Source organism: Scyliorhinus torazame, unplaced genomic scaffold (assembly GCF_047496885.1).
Source record: "Scyliorhinus torazame isolate Kashiwa2021f unplaced genomic scaffold, sScyTor2.1 scaffold_1731, whole genome shotgun sequence".
NCBI lineage: Eukaryota > Metazoa > Chordata > Chondrichthyes > Carcharhiniformes > Scyliorhinidae > Scyliorhinus > Scyliorhinus torazame.
This window is the reverse complement of record NW_027309458.1, coordinates 6,154-25,079: the sequence shown is the minus strand read 5'-3', so window position 1 is coordinate 25,079 and position 18,926 is coordinate 6,154. Positions and strand designations below refer to the sequence as shown.

General features: G+C 60.9%; 1 protein-coding gene across 1 annotated transcript; it reads right to left on the bottom strand.

The window, feature by feature from the left end:
* Nucleotides 1-449: 449 nt before the first annotated feature.
* On the bottom strand, nucleotides 450-17,802 carry LOC140407645 (zinc finger MYND domain-containing protein 15-like; the record flags this gene model as incomplete). Its single annotated transcript, XM_072494981.1, has 4 exons — nucleotides 17,660-17,802; nucleotides 5,503-5,595; nucleotides 3,108-3,224; nucleotides 450-538 (listed from the first exon to the last, which is right to left on the bottom strand). Coding segments are annotated over exons 1-4 (351 nt in total), but the record flags the coding sequence as incomplete, so codon positions are not given.
* Nucleotides 17,803-18,926: the final 1,124 nt, after the last annotated feature.

The window sequence follows — 18,926 nt, the reverse complement described above, 5'->3', positions numbered from 1 at the left end:
GCCGTACCTGTCCTGGGAGTTTTTGATGGGGGCAGTGTAGAGGGAGCTTCACTCTGTATCTCACTCCGTGCCGTACCTGTCCTGGGAATGTTTGATGGGGACAGTGTAGAGGGAGCTTTACTCTGTATCTAACCCCGTGCTGTACCTGTCCTGGGAGTGTTTGATGGGGACAGTGTAGAGGGAGCATTACTCTGTATCTAACCCCGTGCTGTACCTGTCCTGGGAGTGTTTGATGGGGAGTGTAGAGGGAGCTTTACTCTGTATCTAACCCCGTGCTGTACCTGTGCTGGGAGTGTTTGATGGGGACAGTGTAGAGGGAGCTTTACTCTGTATCTAACCCCGTGCTGTACCTATCCTGGGAGTGTTTGATGGGGACAGTGTCGAGGGAGCTTTACTCTGTCTCTAACCCCGTGCTGTACCTGCCCTGGGAGAGTTTGATGGGGACTTACCCAGAAAACCATCCGTATCTCAAGCTGCTTCTGCGCTTCCAGGATGTGGATTTTCAGTGACTGTTTGTTCAAGATATTTAATTCTGGAACTAGAGATTGGAAAAACATCAAATGTCCAATAAATTACTGAGAGAGTACTGTACCCCAGTGTTATACAGTGACAGACCCGTCCCCACCAGTACTGTACCCCAGTGTTATACAGTGACAGACCCGTCCCCACCAGTACGGTACCCCAGTGTTATACAGGGACAGACCCGTCCCCACCAGTACTGTACCCCAGTGTTGTACAGTGACAGACCCGTCCCCACCAGTACTGTACCCCAGTGTTATACAGTGACAGACCCGTCCCCACCAGTACTGTACCCCAGTGTTATACAGTGACAGACCTGCCCCACCAGTACTGTACCCCAGTGTTATACAGTGACAGACCCGACCCACCAGTACTGTGCCCCAGTGTTATACAGTGACAGACCCGTCCCCACCAGTACTGTATCCCAGTGTTATACAGTGACAGACCTGTCCCCACCAGTACTGTACCCCAGTGTTATACAGTGACAGACCCGTCCCCACCAGTACTGTACCCCAGTGTTACACAGTGACAGACCCGTCCCCACCAGTACTGTACCCCAGTGTTATACAGTGACAGACCCGACCCACCAGTACTGTACCCCAGTGTTATACAGTGACAGACCCGTCCCCACCAGTACTGTACCCCAGTGTTATACAGTGACAGACCCGTCCCCACCAGTACTGTACCCCAGTGTTATACAGTGACAGACCCATCCCCACCAGTACTGTACCCCAGTGTTATACAGTGACAGACCCGTCCCCACCGCTACTGTACCCCAGTGTTATACACTGACAGACCCGTCCCCACCAGTACTGTACCCCAGTGTTATACAGTGACGGACCAATCCCCACCAGTACTGTACCCCAGTGTTATACAGTGACAGACCCGTCCCCACCAGTACTGTACCCCAGTGTTATACAGTGACAGACCCGTCCCCACCAGTACTGTACCCCAGTGTTATACAATGACAGACCCATCCCCACCAGTACTGTACCCCAGTGTTATACAGCGACAGACCCGTCCCCACCAGTACTGTACCCCAGTGTTATACAGCGACAGACCCGTCCCCACCAGTACTGTACCTCAGTGTTATACAGTGCCAGACCCATCCCCACCAGTACTGTCCCCCAGTGTTATACAGCGACAGACCCGTCCCCACCAGTACTGTACCCCAGTGTTATACAGCGACAGACCGGTCCCCACCAGTACTGCACCCCAGTGTTATACAGCGACAGACCCGTCCCCACCAGTACTGTACCCCAGTGTTATACAGTGACAGACCGGTCCCCACCAGTACTGTACCCCAGTGTTATACAGTGACAGACCGGTCCCCACAAGTACTGTACCCCAGTGTTATACAGCGACAGACTCGTCTCCACCAGTACTGTACCCCAGTGTTATACAGCGACAGACCCGTCCCCACCAGTACTGTACCCCAGTGTTATACAGCGACAGACCCTTCCCCACCAGTACTGTATCCCAGTGTTATACAGTGACAGACCCGTCCCCACCAGTACTGTACCCCAGTGTTATACAGTGACAGACCTGTCCCCGCCAGTGCTGTGCCTCAGTGTTATACAGTGACAGACCCGTCCCCACCAGTACTGTACCCCAGTGTTATACAGTGACAGACCCGTCCCCACCAGTACTGTACCCCAGTGTTATACAGTGACAGACCCGTCCCCACCAGTACTGTACCCCAGTGTTATACAGTGACAGACCCATCCCCACCAGTACTGTACCCCAGTGTTATACAGTGACAGACCCCTCCCCACCAGTACTGTACCCCAGTGTTATACAGCGACAGACCCGTCCCCACCAGTACTGTACCCCAGTGTTATACAGTGACAGACCCGTCCCCACCAATACTGTAACCCAGTGTTACACAGTGACAGACCCGTCCCCACTAGTACTGTACCCCAGTGTTATACAGTGACAGCCATCCCCACCAGTACTGTACCCCAGTGTTATACAGTGACAGACCCGTCCCCACCGCTACTGTACCCCAGTGTTATACAGCGACAGACCTGTCCCCACCAGTACTGTACCCCAGTGTTATACAGCGACAGACCCGTCCCCACCAGTACTGTACCCCAGTGTTATTCAGTGACAGACCCGTCCTCACCAGTACTGTACCCCAGTGTTATACAGTGACAGACCCGTCCCCACCAGTACTGTACCCCAGTGTTATACAGCGACAGACCCGTCCCCGCCAGTACTGTACCCCAGTGTTATACAGTGACAGACCCGTCCCCACCAGTACTGTACCCCAGTGTTATACAGTGACAGACCCGTCCCCACCAGTACTGTATCCCAGTGTTATACAGTGACAGACCCGTCCCCACCAGTACTGTACCCCAGTGTTATAGTGACAGACCCATCCCCACCAGTACTGTACCCCAGTGTTATACAGTGACAGACCCGTCCCCACCAGTACTGTACCCCAGTGTTACACAGCGACAGACCCATCCCCACCAGTACTGTACCCGAGTGTCACACAGTGATGACTTGTTAAGTGTGACCCTCCATGTGGTCATGTGCAGGTTATGGGGGTCACTCTTTCCCCGCGAACTCTCTGAGTGACTCACAGTGCTGTGGGACGAGGCTGGTGATGATATGGTAAATAGTGAGGGGGTAGGAGAGGAGCACGGCAACAGGAGACTCCAGGCCAAATCCACGCCACTGGTAATAGGATTTCCACGATCCTGTCGAGAGATAACGATCATTTCTGATGTATAAGCTTCACATTATTGTCAGATTGGGGCTGGGTGGGGAGGGGTAGGAGTGCTCGCTGGGAGATGGAGGTGCGGGAGAGAGATTGGGGAGTGGGGGGGAGAGGTTGGGGTGCAGGGGGAGAGATTGGCGATGGGAGGAGTGGTTGGGGTGCAGGGGGAGAGATTGGGGTGCAGGGGGAGAGATTGGGGTGCGGGTGGAGAGATTGGGATGCAGGGGGAGAGGTTGGGGTGCAGGAGGAGAGACTGGAGTGTGGGGGGAGCGTTTGGGGCCCGGGGTGAGTGATTGGGGTGCAGGGGGAGAGATTGGGGAGCGGGGGAGAGGTTGGGGTGCAGGGGGAGATATTGGGGTGCAGGGGGAGAGATTGGGGTGCAGGGGGAGAGATTGGGGTGCAGGGGGAGAGGTTGGGGTGCAGGGGGAGAGGTTGGGGAGCAGGGAGAGATTGGGGTGCAGGGGGAGAGATTGGGGTGCAGGGGGAGAGATTGGGGTGCAGGGGAGAGATTGGGGAGCGGGGGGAGCGGTTGGGGTGCAGGGGGAGAGATTGGGGTGCGAGGAGAGAGATTGGGGTGCGGGGAGAGAGATTGGGGTGTGGGGGGAGAGATTGGGGTGTGGGGGGAGAGATTGGGGTGCGGGGAGAGATTGGGGTGCAGGGGGAGAGACTGGGGTGCGGGGGGACAGATTGGGGTGCAGGGGGGTGATTGGGGAGCGGGGGAGAGATTGGGGTGCGGGGAGAGAGATTGGGGTGTGGGGAGAGAGATTGGGGTGTGGGGGGAGAGATTGAGGTGCGGGGAGAAATTGGGGTGCAGGGGGAGAGACTGGGGTGCAGGGGGACCAATTGGGGTGCAGGGGGAGTGATTGGGGAGCGGGGGAGAGATTGGGGTGCAGGGGGAGAGATTGGGGTGCAGGGGGAGAGATTGGGGTGCAGGGGGAGAGATTGGGGAGCGGGGGAGAGATTGGTGAGCGGGGGGAGCGGTTGGGGAGCGGGCGAGAGATTGGGGTGCAGGGGGAGAGATTGGAGTGCAGTGGGAGAGATTGGGGTGCAGGGGGAGAGATTGGGGTGCAGGGGGAGAGATTGGGGTGCAGGGGAGAGATTGGGGTGCAGGGGGAGAGATTAGGGTGCGGGGGGAGTGTTTGCGGCCCAGGGTGAGAGATTGGGCTGCAGGGGGAGAGATTGGGGAGCGGGAGAGAGATTGGGGAGCGGGGGAGAGATTGGGGAGCGGGGGAGAGATGGTGATGTGGGGGGAGAGATTGGGGAGCGGGGGAGAGATTGGGGAGCATGGGGAGAGATTGGGGAGCTGGGGAGAGATTGGGGTGCGTGGGGAGAGATTGGGGTGCGTGGGGAGAGATTGGGGAGCGGGGGAGAGATTGGGGACTGGGGGAGAGATTGGGGTGCATGGGGAGAGATTGGGGACCGGGGGAGAGATTGGGGTGCATGGGGAGAGATTGGGGACCGGGGGAGAGATTGGGGTGCGTGGGGAAAGATTGGGGATTGGGGATGAGGGGGATTGGGTTTGGGGGGGGATTGGGGATGGGGAGAGATTTGGGACCGGGGAGAGATTGGGGTGCGTAGGGAGAGATTGGGGAGCGGGGGAGAGATTGGGGAGCGGGGGAGAGATTGGGGGCGTGGGGAGAGATTGGGGATTGGGGATGGGGGGGTTTGGGGTTGGGGGGGATTGGGGATGGGGGGAGATTGGGGACCGGGGGAGAGATTGGGGTGCGTGGGGAGAGATTGGGGATTGGGGATGGGGGGAGATTGGGGCCCGGGGAGAGATTGGGGTGCGTAGGGAGAGATTGGGGAGCGGGGGAGAGATTGGGGAGCGGGGGAGAGATTGGGGTGCGTGGGGAGAGATTGGGGATTGGGGATGAGGGGGATTGGGGTTGGGAGGGGATTGGGGATGGGGAGAGATTTGGGACCGGGGAGAGATTGGGGTGCGTAGGGAGAGAATGTGGAGCGGGGGAAGAGATTGTGGGCGTGGGGAGAGATTGGGGATTGGGGATGGGGGTGTTTGGGGTTGGGGGGGATTGGGGATAGGGGGAGATTGGGGGACCGGGGGAGAGATTGGGGTGCGTGGGGAGAGATTGGGGATGGGGGGAGATTGGGGCCCGGGGAGAGATTGGGGTGTGTAGGGAGAGATTGGGGAGCGGGGGAGAGATTGGGGAGCGGGGGAGAGATTGGGGATTGGGGATGGGGGGGATTGCGGATGGGGGGAGATGGGGGGAGGGGATTGTGGTGGGGGGGGATTGACTCACCGAATGGAGCCTTCACATTGGCTGCTTCAAGTGGGACGTCCTGCAATAAGATGGCCGCTTCCTTCTTCAGCGGGTGGTACGGATTGGGGCACTCTGTGAAGATACAGAGCATCAGCAACAGAATCCGGAGACGGAGCCGGGAGACGGGAGAGGGGAGAGGACGGAGCCGGGAGACGGGAGAGGACGGAACCGGGAGACGGGAGAGGGGAGAGGACGGAGCCGGGAGACGGGAGAGGGGAGAGGACGGAGGCGGGAGAGGGGCGAGGACGGAGCCGGGAGACGGGAGAGGACGGAGCCGGGAGACGGGAGAGGACGGAGCCGGGAGAGGGGAGAGGACGGAGCCGGGAGACGGGAGAGGACGGAGCCGGGAGAGGGGAGAGGACGGAGCCGGGAGACGGGAGAGGACGGAGCCGGGAGACGGGAGAGGACGGAGCCGGGAGACGGGAGAGGACGGAGCCGGGAGACGGGAGACGGGAGAGGACGGAGCCGGGAGACGGGAGACGGGAGAGGACGGAACCGGGAGACGGGAGACGGGAGAGGACGGAACCGGGAGACGGGAGAGGGGAGAGGACGGAGCCGGGAGACGGGAGACGGGAGAGGACGGAACCGGGAGACGGGAGACGGGAGAGGACGGAGCCGGGAGACGGGAGAGGACGGAGCCGGGAGAGGGGAGAGGACGGAGCCGGGAGACGGGAGAGGACGGAGCCGGGAGAGGGGAGAGGACGGAGCCGGGAGACGGGAGAGGACGGAGCCGGGAGACGGGAGAGGACGGAGCCGGGAGACGGGAGAGGACGGAGCCGGGAGACGGGAGAGGACGGAGCCGGGAGACGGGAGACGGGAGAGGACGGAGCCGGGAGACGGGAGACGGGAGAGGACGGAACCGGGAGACGGGAGAGGGGAGAGGACGGAGCCGGGAGACGGGAGACGGGAGAGGACGGAGCCGGGAGACGGGAGAGGGGAGAGGACGGAGCCGGGAGACGGGAGTCGGGAGAGGACGGAGCCGGGAGACGGGAGAGGGGAGAGGGGAGAGGACGGAGCCGGGAGACGGGAGTCGGGAGAGGACGGAGCCGGGAGACGGGAGAGGACGGAGCCGGGAGACGGGAGACGGGAGAGGACGGAGCCGGGAGACGGGAGACGGGAGAGGACGGAGCCGGGAGACGGGAGACGGGAGAGGACGGAGCCGGGAGACGGGAGAGGGGAGAGGGGAGAGGACGGAGCCGGGAGACGGGAGTCGGGAGAGGACGGAGCCGGGAGACGGGAGAGGGGAGAGGGGAGAGGGGAGAGGTCGGAGCCGGGAGACGGGAGAGGACGGAGCCGGGAGACGGGAGACGGGAGAGGACGGAGCCGGGAGACGGGAGAGGACGGAGCCGGGAGACGGGAGAGGGGAGAGGGGAGAGGTCGGAGCCGGGAGACGGGAGAGGACGGAGCCGGGAGACGGGAGAGGACGGAGCCGGGAGACGGGAGACGGGAGAGGACGGAGACGGGAGTCGGGAGAGGACGGAGCCGGGAGACGGGAGAGGGGAGAGGGGAGAGGTCAGAGCCGGGAGACGGGAGAGGACGGAGCCGGGAGACGGGAGACGGGAGAGGACGGAGCCGGGAGACGGGAGAGGACGGAGCCGGGAGACGGGAGAGGACGGAGCCGGGAGACGGGAGACGGGAGAGGACGGAGCCGGGAGACGGGAGAGGACGGAGCCGGGAGACGGAAGACGGGAGAGGGGAGAGGACGGAGCCGGGAGACGGGAGACGGGAGAGGACGGAGCCGGGAGACGGGAGAGGACGGAGCCGGGAGACGGGAGAGGACGGAGCCGGGAGACGGGAGAGGACGGAGCCGGGAGACGGGAGAGGACGGAGCCGGGAGACGGGAGAGGACGGAGCCGGGAGACGGGAGAGGACGGAGCCGGGAGACGGGAGACGGGAGAGGACGGAGCCGGGAGACGGGAGAGGACGGAGCCGGGAGACGGGAGACGGGAGAGGACGGAGCCGGGAGACGGGAGAGAACGGAGCCGGGAGACGGGAGACGGGAGAGGACGGAGCCGGGAGACGGGAGACGGGAGAGGACGGAGCCGGGAGACGGGAGAGGTCGGAGCCGGGAGCCGGGAGACGGGAGAGGACGGAGCCGGGAGACGGGAGAGGACGGAGCCGGGAGACGGGAGAGGACGGAGCCGGGAGACGGGAGAGGACGGAGCCGGGAGACGGGAGAGGACGGAGCCGGGAGACGGGAGATGGGAGAGGGGAGAGGTCGGAGCCGAGAGACGGGAGCCGGGAGACGGGAGACGGGAGAGGACGGAGCCGGGAGACGGGAGACGGGAGAGGACGGAGCCGGGAGACGGGAGACGGGAGAGGACGGAGCCGGGAGACGGGAGAGGTCGGAGCCGGGAGCCGGGAGACGGGAGAGGACGGAGCCGGGAGACGGGAGAGGACGGAGCCGGGAGACGGGAGAGGACGGAGCCGGGAGACGGGAGAGGACGGAGCCGGGAGACGGGAGAGGACGGAGCCGGGAGACGGGAGAGGACGGAGCCGGGAGACGGGAGACGGGAGAGGGGAGAGGTCGGAGCCGAGAGACGGGAGCCGGGAGACGGGAGACGGGAGAGGACGGAGCCGGGAGAAGGGTGAGGACGGAGCCGGGAGACGGGAGACGGGAGAGGACGGAGCCGGGAGACGGGAGAGGACGGAGTCGGGAGACGGGAGAGGACGGAGCCGGGAGACGGGAGACGGGAGAGGACGGAGCCGGGAGACGGGAGAGGACGGAGCCGGGAGACGGGAGACGGGAGAGGACGGAGCCGGGAGACGGGAGACGGGAGAGGACGGAGCCGGGAGACGGGAGAGGACGGAGCCGGGAGACGGGAGAGGACGGAGCCGGGAGACGGGAGACGGGAGAGGTCGGAGCCGGGAGACGGGAGAGGACGGAGCCGGGAGAGGGGAGAGGACGGAGCCGGGAGAGGGGAGACGGGAGAGGACGGAGCCGGGAGACGGGAGACGGGAGAGGACGGAGCCGGGAGACGGGAGACGGGAGACGGGAGAGGACGGAGCCGGGAGACGGGAGAGGTCGGAGCCGGGAGACGGGAGACGGGAGACGGGAGAGGACGGAGCCGGGAGACGGGAGAGGTCGGAGCCGGGAGCCGGGAGACGTGAGAGGACGGAGCCGGGAGACGGGAGAGGTCGGAGCCGGGAGCCGGGAGACGGGAGAGGACGGAGCCGGGAGACGGGAGAGGTCGGAGCCGGGAGAGGGGAGAGGACGGAGCCGGGAGACGGGAGAGGACGGAGCCGGGAGACGGGAGACGGGAGAGGACGGAGCCGGGAGACGGGAGAGGTCGGAGCCGGGAGACGGGAGTGGTCGGAGCCGGGAGCCGGGAGACGGGAGAGGACGGAGCCGGGAGACGGGAGACGGGACAGGACGGAGCCGGGAGACGGGAGAGGACGGAGCCGGGAGAGGACGGAGCCGGGAGACGGGAGACGGGAGAGGACGGAGCCGGGAGAGGACGGAGCCGGGAGACGGGAGAGGACGGAGACGGGAGACGGGAGCCGGGAGAGGACGGAGCCGGGAGACGGGAGAGGACGGAGACGGGAGACGGGAGAGGACGGAGACGGGAGACGGGAGACGGGAGAGGACGGAGACGGGAGAGGACGGAGCCGGGAGACGGGAGAGGACGGAGCCGGGAGACGGGAGAGGACGGAGCCGGGAGACGGGAGATGGGAGAGGGGAGAGGTCGGAGCCGAGAGACGGGAGCCGGGAGACGGGAGACGGGAGAGGACGGAGCCGGGAGACGGGAGACGGGAGAGGACGGAGCCGGGAGACGGGAGACGGGAGAGGACGGAGCCGGGAGACGGGAGAGGTCGGAGCCGGGAGCCGGGAGACGGGAGAGGACGGAGCCGGGAGACGGGAGAGGACGGAGCCGGGAGACGGGAGAGGACGGAGCCGGGAGACGGGAGAGGACGGAGCCGGGAGACGGGAGACGGGAGAGGGGAGAGGTCGGAGCCGAGAGACGGGAGCCGGGAGACGGGAGACGGGAGAGGACGGAGCCGGGAGAAGGGTGAGGACGGAGCCGGGAGACGGGAGACGGGAGAGGACGGAGCCGGGAGACGGGAGAGGACGGAGTCGGGAGACGGGAGAGGACGGAGCCGGGAGACGGGAGACGGGAGAGGACGGAGCCGGGAGACGGGAGACGGGAGAGGACGGAGCCGGGAGACGGGAGAGGGCGGAGCCGGGAGCCGGGAGATGGGAGAGGACGGAGCCGGGAGACGGGAGACGGGAGAGGGGAGAGGTCGGAGCCGAGAGACGGGAGCCGGGAGAGGACGGAGCCGGGAGACGGGAGACGGGAGAGGACGGAGCCGGGAGACGGGAGAGGACGGAGCCGGGAGACGGGAGAGGACGGAGCCGGGAGACGGGAGACGGGAGAGGACGGAGCCGGGAGACGGGAGACGGGAGAGGACGGAGCCGGGAGACGGGAGAGGACGGAGCCGGGAGACGGGAGACGGGAGAGGTCGGAGCCGGGAGAGGGGAGAGGACGGAGTCGGGAGACGGGAGACGCGAGAGGACGGAGCCGGGAGACGGGAGAGGTCGGAGCCGGGAGACGGGAGAGGTCGGAGCCGGGAGACGGGAGAGGACGGAGCCGGGAGAGGGGAGAGGACGGAGCCGGGAGAGGGGAGACGGGAGAGGACGGAGCCGGGAGACGGGAGAGGACGGAGCCGGGAGACGGGAGACGGGAGACGGGAGAGGACGGAGCCGGGAGACGGGAGAGGTCGGAGCCGGGAGACGGGAGACGGGAGAGGACGGAGCCGGGAGACGGGAGAGGTCGGAGCCGGGAGCCGGGAGACGTGAGAGGACGGAGCCGGGAGACGGGAGAGGTCGGAGCCGGGAGCCGGGAGACGGGAGAGGACGGAGCCGGGAGACGGGAGAGGTCGGAGCCGGGAGAGGGGAGAGGACGGAGCCGGGAGACGGGAGAGGACGGAGCCGGGAGACGGGAGACGGGAGAGGACGGAGCCGGGAGACGGGAGAGGTCGGAGCCGGGAGACGGGAGTGGTCGGAGCCGGGAGCCGGGAGACGGGAGAGGACGGAGCCGGGAGACGGGAGACGGGACAGGACGGAGCCGGGAGACGGGAGAGGACGGAGCCGGGAGAGGACGGAGCCGGGAGACGGGAGACGGGAGAGGACGGAGCCGGGAGAGGACGGAGCCGGGAGACGGGAGAGGACGGAGACGGGAGACGGGAGCCGGGAGAGGACGGAGCCGGGAGACGGGAGAGGACGGAGACGGGAGACGGGAGAGGACGGAGACGGGAGACGGGAGACGGGAGAGGACGGAGCCGGGAGACGGGTGAGGACGGAGCCGGGAGACGGGAGAGGACGGAGCCGGGAGACGGGAGAGGACGGAGCCGGGAGACGGGTGAGGACGGAGCCGGGAGACGGGAGAGGACGGAGACGGGAGACGGGAGAGGACGGAGCCGGGAGACGGGAGACGGGAGAGGACGGAGCCGGGAGACGGGAGACGGGAGAGGACGGAGACGGGAGACGGGAGAGGACGGAGCCGGGAGACGGGAGACGGGAGAGGACGGAGCCGGGAGAGGGGAGAGGGGAGAGGGGAGAGGACGGAGCCGGGAGACGGGAGACGGGAGAGGACGGAGCCGGGAGACGGGAGAGGACGGAGCCGGGAGACGGGAGACGGGAGACGGGATGGGACGGAGCCGGGAGACGGGAGAGGACGGAGCCGGGAGACGGGAGACGGGAGAGGACGGAGCCGGGAGACGGGAGACGGGAGAGGACGGAGACGGGAGACGGGAGAGGACGGAGCCGGGAGACGGGAGACGGGAGAGGACGGAGCCGGGAGAGGGGAGAGGGGAGAGGGGAGAGGACGGAGCCGGGAGACGGGAGACGGGAGAGGACGGAGCCGGGAGACGGGAGACGGGAGAGGACGGAGCCGGGAGACGGGAGACGGGAGACGGGATGGGACGGAGCCGGGAGACGGGAGAGGACGGAGCCGGGAGACGCGAGAGGACGGAGCCGGGAGACGGGAGAGGTCGGAGCCGGGAGACAGGAGAGGACGGAGCCGGGAGACGGGAGACGGGAGAGGACGGAGCCGGGAGACGGGAGACGGGAGAGGACGGAGCCGGGAGACGGGAGAGGACGGAGCCGGGAGAGGGGAGACGGGAGAGGACGGAGCCGGGAGACGGGAGACGGGAGAGGACGGAGCCGGGAGACGGGAGACGGGAGAGGACGGAGCCGGGAGACGGGAGAGGACGGAGCCGGGAGCCGGGAGAGGACGGAGCCGGGAGACGGGAGAGGACGGAGCCGGGAGACGGGAGACGGGAGAGGGGAGAGGACGGAGCCGGGAGACGGGAGACGGGAGAGGACGGAGCCGGGAGACGGGAGACGGGAGAGGACGGAGCCGGGAGACGGGAGACGGGAGAGGACGGAGCCGGGAGACGGGAGACGGGAGAGGACGGAGCCGGGAGACGGGAGAGGACGGAGCCGGGAGACGGGAGAGGACGGAGCCGGGAGAGGGGAGACGGGAGAGGACGGAGCCGGGAGACGGGAGACGGGAGAGGACGGAGCCGGGAGACGGGAGACGGGAGAGGACGGAGCCGGGAGACGGGAGAGGACGGAGCCGGGAGACGGGAGACGGGAGACGGGAGAGGACGGAGCCGGGAGAGGGGAGACGGGAGAGGACGGAGCCGGGAGACGGGAGACGGGAGACGGGAGAGGACGGAGCCGGGAGAGGGGAGGCGGGAGAGGACGGAGCCGGGAGACGGGAGAGGACGGAGCCGGGAGACGGGAGACGGGAGACGGGAGAGGACGGAGCCGGGAGACGGGAGAGGACGGAGCCGGGAGACGGGAGAGGACGGAGCCGGGAGACGGGAGAGGACGGAGCCGGGAGACGGGAGAGGACGGAGCCGGGAGACGGGAGACGGGAGAGGACGGAGCCGGGAGACGGGAGAGGACGGAGCCGGGAGACGGGAGAGGGGATTTGGTGAATATTTACTGTGTGTGTGGCGGGGGCGGGGGGGGGGGGGGGGTGATGTGTATCAATGTAAATACATGTAGGCTAGCTAGACACTAGAGGGAGCACCAGAGACATCACAAACACACACACTCAACCAATAGATCAGTTAGATAGGACACGACCAATGGACATTCACGATACACAAGGAGGTGACACGACCACAGGAGGGCATTACACCAACCCATATATAAAGGACACCACACACATGATCTGCCTCTTTCCAGTGGAGACAGTCAGTGAGTAGAGACACAGGGTTGATTCAATATCACACCCACCACGTGGATTGCAGCAACTGGTTAGTCAGTCTGGGTAGCTATAGTAGGATTAGCAGTAGTGTTGAACCCGAGTAATAGAAGTGTAAATAGTTTAATAAACGTGTTGAAGTTATCTCCACGTCTGAACCTTCCTTTGTCAAGTGCACCACAAGGAAGCCGCTTATGTTACACCGACAACATAACAAATCATGGTACCATCACTGAACTGTTTCAATCCAGATAGCCATACCTCAGCGTACAGTGACAACCAGCAACGATACCCAGGCAGGATGTTCGAGATCCGGGTTCCACAGCAGCTCCAGTGCCACGGCGATCTGCGCGAGAACTGGCGGGCGTTCCGGCAAATGTTTGAAATCTTCCTGGTGGCAGCCGAACTGGAAGACGTGGCCGATGCTGAAAAGACAGAGCTTCTCCTCACCATCGCCGGTGCCGGAGCAGAAGAAATCTTTTAAAAATTCAAGTTCGCCAAAGGGGCAAAACCGGAGCGACTTCCAGGCAGTCCTGGACAAATTCGGCAAATACTGTGAGGAAAACACACTCCAACCAGCAAGAGAAGGTAAGAGAAGCGCCAGGACTCGCCTCGAGGCCGAGATCCCGGAGCAGAGAACGATTTTAGCGGCGGCCATCTTTCTAAAGGGTCTGCACTTGCGCAGTTGCGCGAGAAGGGCGCAGAACGGGAAGGTCCGCGTGCGCATGCGCGAGACGCCGCGCGTGCGCAATCACGAAAACGGCCCCCGGTACAGGAACAGCGATCTGCACATGTGCAAGCGCTTCCTACGTATGATGTCACATGCGTCATGATGTCAGAGGCCCCGGACCACGCCCATTTAAAGGGGAAACGTCCCAAATCAAAGAAAAAATCTTTTAAAGCCGTAAAACAACCTTCCTTCACCTGGAATGACAGCACAATGCCTCAAACTGAACCAGGAAATGAAATTTACCTCCGAAGAACCCTGCAGCAAGCAGTTACCTGCGCCCAAACCGATGATTCAGACCTTGAATACTTCGACACCGACCTTTACATTTTCTCTGGACCTCGCGAGCCCAATGCCAGCTCCGACGCAAACAGTGATGATATGGTCCGAGAAGACTACGACTCGGACGAACCTTTCACCTTGGGAGGCTACCCCAGTACCAAATCCGAACCGCAACTAGACGTGTTGCACATTGACGACCCCGACGATGAGTTCTTCGGATTTGAGGATCTTCAGCCCAGCATCTACGACATCCCGACTCGTGAGTGCAGGATGATGCTGCGGCCTGAAACCAAGAGACAGAGAGCGGTACAAGCCCACAGAGAGTGGCCTGCTGCCACACAGAGCGTGGTCCGCGCACCGCTCAGGGTTCCCGACTCTACAAAGGAAGACACGCAAGACTCCACACCGCAGTCCTTGCACGAACAAGAAGTGACTCCAGTGTCACAAACCTCCACAGCGAGCTCGTGGACAGACTCCACAATAGAAGCAATACAAGACATGGATGGATGGATTTAGTAAGGGGAGGGCGTGCCTGACAAACCTGTTAGAGTTCTTTGAAGAGATAACAAATAGGTTAGACCAAGGAGAGCCAATGGATGTTATCTATCTTGACTTCCAAAAGGCCTTTGATAAGGTGCCTCACGGGAGACTGCTGAGTAAAATAAGGGCCCATGGTATTCGAGGCAAGGTACTAACATGGATTGACGACTGGCTGTCAGGCAGAAGGCAGAGAGTTGGGATAAAAGGTTCTTTTTCGGAATGGCAACCGGTGACGAGTGGTGTCCCGCAGGGTTCAGTGTTGGGGCCACAGCTGTTCTCTTTATATATTAACAATCTAGATGACGGGACTGGGGGCATTCTGGCTAAGTTTGCCGATGATACAAAGATAGGTGGAGGGGCAGGTAGTATGGAGGAGGTGGGGAGGCTGCAGAAAGATTTAGACAGTTTAGGAGAGTGGTCCAAGAAATGGCTGATGAAATGCAACGTGGGCAAGTGCGAGGTCTTGCACTTTGGAAAAAAGAATAGAGGCATGGACTATTTTCTAAACGGTGACAATTAATAATGCTGAAGTGCAAAGGGACTTGGGAGTCCTAGTCCAGGATTCTCTAAAGGTAAACTTGCAGGTTGAGTCCGTAATTAAGAAAGCAAATGCAATGTTGTCATTCATCTCAAGAGGCTTGGAATATAAAAGCAGGGATGTACTTCTGAAGCTTTATAAAGCATTAGTTAGGCCCCATTTAGAATACTGTGAGCAATTTTGGGCCCCACACCTCAGGAAGGACATACTGGCACTGGAGCGGGTCCAGCGGAGATTCACACGGATGATCCCAGGAATGGTCAGCCTAACATACGATGAACGTCTGAGGATCCTGGGATTATATTCATTGGAGTTTAGGAGGTTGAGGGGAGATCTAATAGAAACTTACAAGATAATGAATGGCTTAGATAGGGTGGACGTAGGGAAGTTGTTTCCATTAGCAGGGGAGACTAGGACCCGGGGGAACAGCCTTAGAATAAAAGGGAGTCACTTTAGAACAGAGATGAGGAGAAATTTCTTCAGCCAGAGAGTGGTGGGTCTGTGGAATTCATTGCCACAGAGGGCGGTGGGGGCCGGGACGTTGAGTGTCTTTAAGACAGGAGTTGATAAATTCTTGATTTCTCGAGGAATTAAGGGCTATGGAGAGAGAGCGGATAAATGGAGTTGAAATCAGCCATGATTGAATGGTGGAGTGGACTCGATGGGCTGAATGGCCTTACTTCCGCTCCTATGTCTTATGGTCTTATGGTCTAAGACTCCGACGCGCAGTCCTTGCAGGAACAAGACCATGAGGGTCTAGCAACCTCCTCTGACCAACTAGCGGCAGACGATGCAAGTCTGCCATGCTCACGTAAACAGCAAGAAGACTATGACTGTCTACCACACTCCAGTGCACAGCAGGACGACCATGACGGTCTATCATGCTCCAGTGAAGAACAAAGCGACGATGACAGTCCAAGCCCAAATGAAGGACAACAGCAAGACAATGACAGTCCACCCACATTGCTTGCGCCACCAGATGAAGACTCTGACAATTTACCCAACCCAAGTGAACAACAAGCAGCTACTGAGGCTCTACCCACGGTGTGTGAGACGAGTGACGACAGCATCCCACTTCCCATGCAAGATGTGCAAAGTGACAGACCTCAGCTAGTGTGTACAGAGGCACTCGACGATCACTGTGAGACCACTGGTGACTCCGGGGACACCACGATACTTCCACCCTCATTCGCTCGAACCTCTCCACAAGTCAATGCATTCCTGCATGTTCCGACTCCAGACGTGCAGCTTCAAGAAATCTCAGCTGACTCCAGTGAACCTGCTAAGGCTCCGGACGGGAAGCATCAACAAACCAACACTGACTCAGGTGAAAGAGACCAGACTCCAGATGGGGAGCAACCAAACGCCGACTCTGATTCACGTAGGCTGGACTTTACTCCAGACAGGGAGTGCCGCAACCTCAGTGATGGCACGCTCAGGGTGACAGCAGATGCCACAACGACAGGAGATGGATCACTTTACAATTACACTGGGTCCGTAATAACAAGCAGCGCTACAGTCCAAGAGGAATACACCAATATTCACCACAGCTATATCCACACATTTGTTCCACACCAGCAGTGCAGCCAGTGACAGCTCATGCTGGACAAACCCAGTATTCAGGCATGCAGCAGCCAGCAGTCTATGCAGCATATTCTCAAACAGGCCAGCACTACGGATTGCCCACTAATGGAATCAAGACCGAAGGAGGACTACCGCAAGCGCAATCTGCACTACAGACTGGATGCCTTAGTTACAGCCCAGGATTTGCTGCACCCCAGCCTGGCCAGACGGCATATTCCTATCAGATGCAAGGTTCTAGTTTCACACCATCACCAGACATTGATGCGAGCAGCAATTCTGTCTCCAAATCGACATGCTTCAACGCTTCTCAGCAGGATCACCCTTCCTGCACAGCACGTGGCCAGAACCAGTATGTACAGTCTTATCCAACTTCAACATATGGCACATCCATGGCCTCGAATGATACTGTTGATGGTACCTCTTCAACGTCAACACCTTAATGAGCTACAAGATGCCATCCGACAGCAGCATCACAAACATCGAAAAAGAAAGGGACTCCAAATCAGACAGCGAAGCGATTTGACCACTTCTTGGTTCCTGTGGCACAGGGACGTTGATGGCGTTCATAACCAAGAGAGACATTTCACACAAATGATTTGGACTTATTGTTTAATCACTGTTCCCATGACTTGTATATACCTTAACGTATCTACCTGTTTTTTGTTCAATTTTCTGAAAGTGTACAGAAAATATGTAACATATAAAAAAAGGGGGGGATGTGGTGATGTGCATCAATGTAAATACATGTAGGCTAGCTAGACACTAGAGGGAGCACCAGAGACATCACAAACACACACACTCAACCAATAGATCAGTTAGATAGGACACGACCAATGGACATTCACGATACACACAGAGGTGACACCACCACAGGGGGGCATTACACCAACCCATATATAAAGGACACCACACACATGGTCTGCCTCTTTCCAGTGGGAGACAGTCAGTGAGAACAGACACAGGGTTGATTCAATATTACACCCACCACGTGGATTGCAGCAGCTGGTTAGTCAGTCTGGGTAGCTAGAGTAGGATTAGCAGTAGTGTCGAACCCGAGTAATAGAAGTGTAAATAGTTTAATAAATGTGTTGAAGTTATCTCCACGTCTGAACCTTCCTTTGTCAAGTGCACCACAAGGAAGCCGTTTATGTTACACCGAGAACAGAACAGATCGGGGGGGGGGGGAGGGGGGGGGGGGGATATCGAGTGACTGGGGAAAGCTGGCTGGGGAGTGTCGCGAGGGCTCACCTTTCCGGAATGCTGCCGCCGTGTCCGTTTCCCGATAGCTCTGCTTTTCCATCCTGCATCCTGCCACCAAGACGCTTTCCTGCAGCCAGTACCCAGCATTCAGCTCATTGTGGGTTAGGAACAACTCCCGGTCGAAGGATTCACTCGTCACCTCTGGCCGGGGACACAGAATTACAGAGCGCAGCCTTAGTGCAAAGGAATTGTACACGATAAACTCGCAGTCTCATTCACACCTTTCACCTGCACTGCTGTAGGTACTACTGCTGGGCGCATTCCCAATCCCTCCATCCAACACCCACACCTCCTCACAATCTCACACCAACATCACCAACCATCCTCACCAGTCCCGAGAGAGCAACACACACCCCAGGACAATGACACACTCAACAGAGAGAGCAGGCCCGACAGGTACGGCACGGGGTTAGATACAGAGTAAAGCTCCCTCTACACTGTCTCCATCAAACACTCCCAGTACAGGTACAGCACGGGGTTAGATACAGAGTAAAGCTCCCTCTACACTGTCCCCATCAAACACTCCCAGGACAGGTACAGCACGGGGTTAGATACAGAGTAAAGTTCCCTCTACACTGTCCCCATCAAACACTCCCAGTACAGGTACAACACGGGGTTAGTTACAGAGTAAAGCTCCCTCTACACTGTCCCCATCAAACACTCCCAGGACAGGTACAGCACGGGGTTAGATACAGAGTAAAGCTCCCTGTACACTGTCCCCATCAAACACTCCCAGGACAGGTACAGCACGGGGTTAGATACAGAGTAAAGCTCCCTCTACACTGTCCCAATCAAACACTCCCAGGACAGGTGCAGCACGGGGTTAGATACAGAGTAAAGCTCCCTCTACACTGTCCCCATCAACACTCCCAGGACTGGTACAGCACGGGGTTAGATACAGAGTAAAGCTCCCTCTACACTGTCCCCATCAAACACTCCCAGGACAGGTACAGGACGGGGTTAGATACAGAGTAAAGCTCCCTCTACATTGTCCCCATCAAACACTCCCAGGACAGGTACAGCACGGGGTTAGATACAGAGTAAACCTCCCTCCACACTGTCCACATCAAACACTCCCAGGACAGGTACAGCACGGGGTTCGATACAGAGTAAAGCTCCCTCCACACTGCCCCCAGTTTTGTCAGAGAGGGGGCTCTGTGCCAGGTTTCATTCTCCCCATTCTGCCCCTGATCGGTTCTGTGAAGAAGTTTCTCCCACCTGTGCTGAACGTGAAGGGGAACTGGGCCAAGCTCTC